Here is a 2,895-nt window from a genome sequence, read left to right as displayed (position 1 = left end):
GGCCCAGCCCGGCCGCATGCTGCCCACTCTCCTTCGCTTCCTGCGCCATCACCCGACGGCCCTTCGAGGGGCCCCCACGCCAAGTGAGCCGCCCCCGGCTCTCTCTCTCTCTCCCTCTCCTCGACACGCACGCACACACGCGCGCGCCCTTCCAGGGGCGGGCCGTTCTGCAATCCCAGACCTGCCCCTCCGGGCTGCACGCCCCCCCCCCGGCCCATTGTGCGTTCGAATTTCGGTCCAGTGGCAAAAGAGGGGGGCGCACCCGGGCTCGGTGGCTTCGCACCCGCCCCCGCGCCCCCCCCCCCCCCTGGCAGGGGCCCCCCTGCCCTGCGGCAACACCCGAGGGACCCGCCCGGGCCCAAGACGAAGAGGACCCTCTGATGTGTGGGGCTGCCGGAAGGAATTGCACGGCGCAGCATGGCTAGCTCCACCCACGCGCCTTCATCGACTCGTCCCCCTCAATCAGCGGCCGGCAACAGGCCAGGGAAGACGCGGGCGGCTTCCGGCGAACGCCTGTTCGTCGGCCTCCATGCGACCAGGGTCGAACAGGGCTGCCCGGCCCCGGCGAAAGAGCTCGGCCGTTCGCTTGGTCCGCGAGGAAGCTCGCGCCGGCCGGCTGTTTCAGGACCGGCGCCCGCCGAATCCGAATGCGGAGGTGCCCGGCCGCCCGCGGGAAAAGGCCGCCTCCCTTTGCGGAGGTCGTTATGGCCCCGGCGCCCGGCAGCCGCCCCTGTCACTCGTCCGTGGCCCCTCCGCCGACGTTTGCATCCCCCCCCCCCCCGCGCCGACCATAAGAGGAGCGCCTTTCCAACAAGGGCTAAAAGCGCCTCTCCAGGGGCGCTCTCCCGGGCGCCACTAAGTACCAAGCCGGCCTCCCCGATGGGCACACAGGCGTTTCTTTATCTCTCTCTCTCTCTCTCTCTCTCTCGGTGTATCGCCCAGAAGCCCAGCCCCAAGGGCAAGTCGCCCACGCATGTCATCGCGCCCGGGGCAGCGAGGGGTCAACGTCTGGGCAGCGCCACATGCCCCCGGGGCATGCTGCCTCCGATTCTTCACCCCTCGCGCTGGCCTTGCCCGCCGGGCCGCCCGCCTTCCTTTTCTCGCTGCGCGCACCCATGCGCACATACGAGATGTGGGCAGCGGGAGCGGGGGCATGTGGCAGGCCAGACCCGAGCTACCCCGGGTGCTTCATCGCCCCTCCCTCCCGACGGTCTCCAGGCAGCTTTTCCTCAGGCCGCTCGAGCAGGTGCACCAGCCGCCACGGGGGGGACGGGATAATCCGGGGCCAGCTGCCGGACTCCCCCCCCCCCCCCCTCAAGGGCGTCTCGAAGGGCGAGCGCCGGGGCCGACTCGGCCAGCGTGAAACGGCACAAGATTGTGGGCGAATATATTCATGAAGGGTACACATGATATGCATGTGACATGGATCCGCGAGCTACGTTGGCAGTCACGGACCAGGTGCCGCCTTTCATCCGGGGCGGCGGCTGCCAGCGGAGCCGATGGCCGGCGACCGGACATCCAGCGACTCGGAGCGGGCGTGCATGGTGAAGGGATTCCCCGGGGCGTCGCAGCAGTCCGCCAGGAACCGACTCTCCAGATCGGACCCCTGGAAAAGCCAGTGCTGCGAGTGGATGGCCAGGATCTCGGATTGTTTCTGCGCCAGCGCCGGTCCACCAGGGGGGAGGGCGAGGTGTGAGTATCCGCGCGGCAAGCAGGCAGCATATGCCGCCCGGGTGTCGGGCCACAACAAGCACAAGAGCACGCACCTGAAGCGCCTTGGCGGGGTCTGCCGCGTCGGGCGTCCCGGCCGACAGCATGGCCGCGCCGGGGTTGATCATGGCCGCCGAGGCACTGGCCGCCGCCTCGGGCGAGACGGCCAGCCCTGTGGCAGTCCCGGGGGAGGGGAGGAGGACGGGGCAGAGGCACGTTCGGGTCGGAGGGGGCGGCGGGCGAAAGGCCATGTGTGGCATCGGCGGAGGATGCCGATGGGGGAATGCGAGCGTGGGTGTGTATGAGCATCGGCAGCGGCATGTGGGTGGGAACCGCGACGGGGAGGGGCGGACCACACGCGGGCCGGTGAGCAGGCAAACGCACCGAGGGTATCGACACACAGGTCGAAGACTCCGCGAAGGCCAAAGAGGCACAGGAAGAACAGAGACAGCGAGCTGACCCAGGCCGGGGCCAGGTCAAGAACATCAATGCCAGACTGCAGCATGAGCTTCAGACGGAAGACCGGCGGCATGAGCGGAACGCGCACTGCACCCGGACAGCAGCGCCCGCCAGGCACGGGCGAGGAAGGAGGAGGAGGAGGAGGAGGTGAGCGGGAGGCGGCCCGAGGCCCGATGGCAGCGCACACCGGCGCCATGTCCGAACGCACTGACGACAAACCCACGGAAGGTGGTGTTGACCCAGAGCATGAGAATGCTATTGGGAACGAGGGCCAGCATATTCCGCTGGACGCCGGACATCATGTCTTGCAGCTTGGCCGGGTCCGTCTGGCCCCGGTGGAAAGGGGGTCAGCCACGGGGAGGGCGGAGAGTGAGGGCCGAGGAGGGAGAGGAAGAAATCAAAGAAGGAGGCCAGGAGTGGAAGGCCCTCGGGTGCGCACCATGCCTGGCAGGGAGGAGCTGCTCGGCATCGAGGAGCCAGCCTGGAGGAATGTCCCCCCGTTGAGGGCATCCAGCAGGCGTTCCCTCGTGGCGGCATAGTGCGCCGGGGCCACGAGCCGCGAGTTGCGCAGGAACTTCTGCGTGAACACCAAGGCCTCGCTGCACGGCACCGGCGGGAGGCCACATCCGAAGGGGGCGCAGGTGGGAGCACATGCCGGCGAGCGGCCCGAAGCGTCAGGCACAGGTGGGCACTGCTGGCCTCACTGATTGAAGGGGAAATGGGGGG

General features: G+C 69.1%; 1 protein-coding gene across 1 annotated transcript in view; it reads right to left on the bottom strand.

The window, feature by feature from the left end:
* Positions 1–1,297: 1,297 nt before the first annotated feature.
* The window catches only part of H696_04982 (hypothetical protein), a 2,189-nt gene continuing 591 nt past the window's right edge, over positions 1,298–2,895 (bottom strand). The window contains exons 2-6 of the mRNA XM_009498851.1: positions 2,609–2,768; positions 2,378–2,495; positions 2,095–2,256; positions 1,767–1,882; positions 1,298–1,654 (exon numbers count right to left, since the gene is read on the bottom strand). Of these exons, the coding sequence (XP_009497126.1) occupies positions 1,469–1,654; positions 1,767–1,882; positions 2,095–2,256; positions 2,378–2,495; positions 2,609–2,768 (742 nt within the window). The 3' untranslated portion in view covers positions 1,298–1,468. The remainder of the gene's footprint in view (positions 1,655–1,766; positions 1,883–2,094; positions 2,257–2,377; positions 2,496–2,608; positions 2,769–2,895) is intronic.

This window comes from Fonticula alba (assembly GCF_000388065.1).
Source record: "Fonticula alba strain ATCC 38817 unplaced genomic scaffold supercont2.8, whole genome shotgun sequence".
Classification (NCBI taxonomy): domain Eukaryota; order Rotosphaerida; family Fonticulaceae; genus Fonticula; species Fonticula alba.
This window is presented reverse-complemented; position numbering and strand designations above follow the sequence as displayed.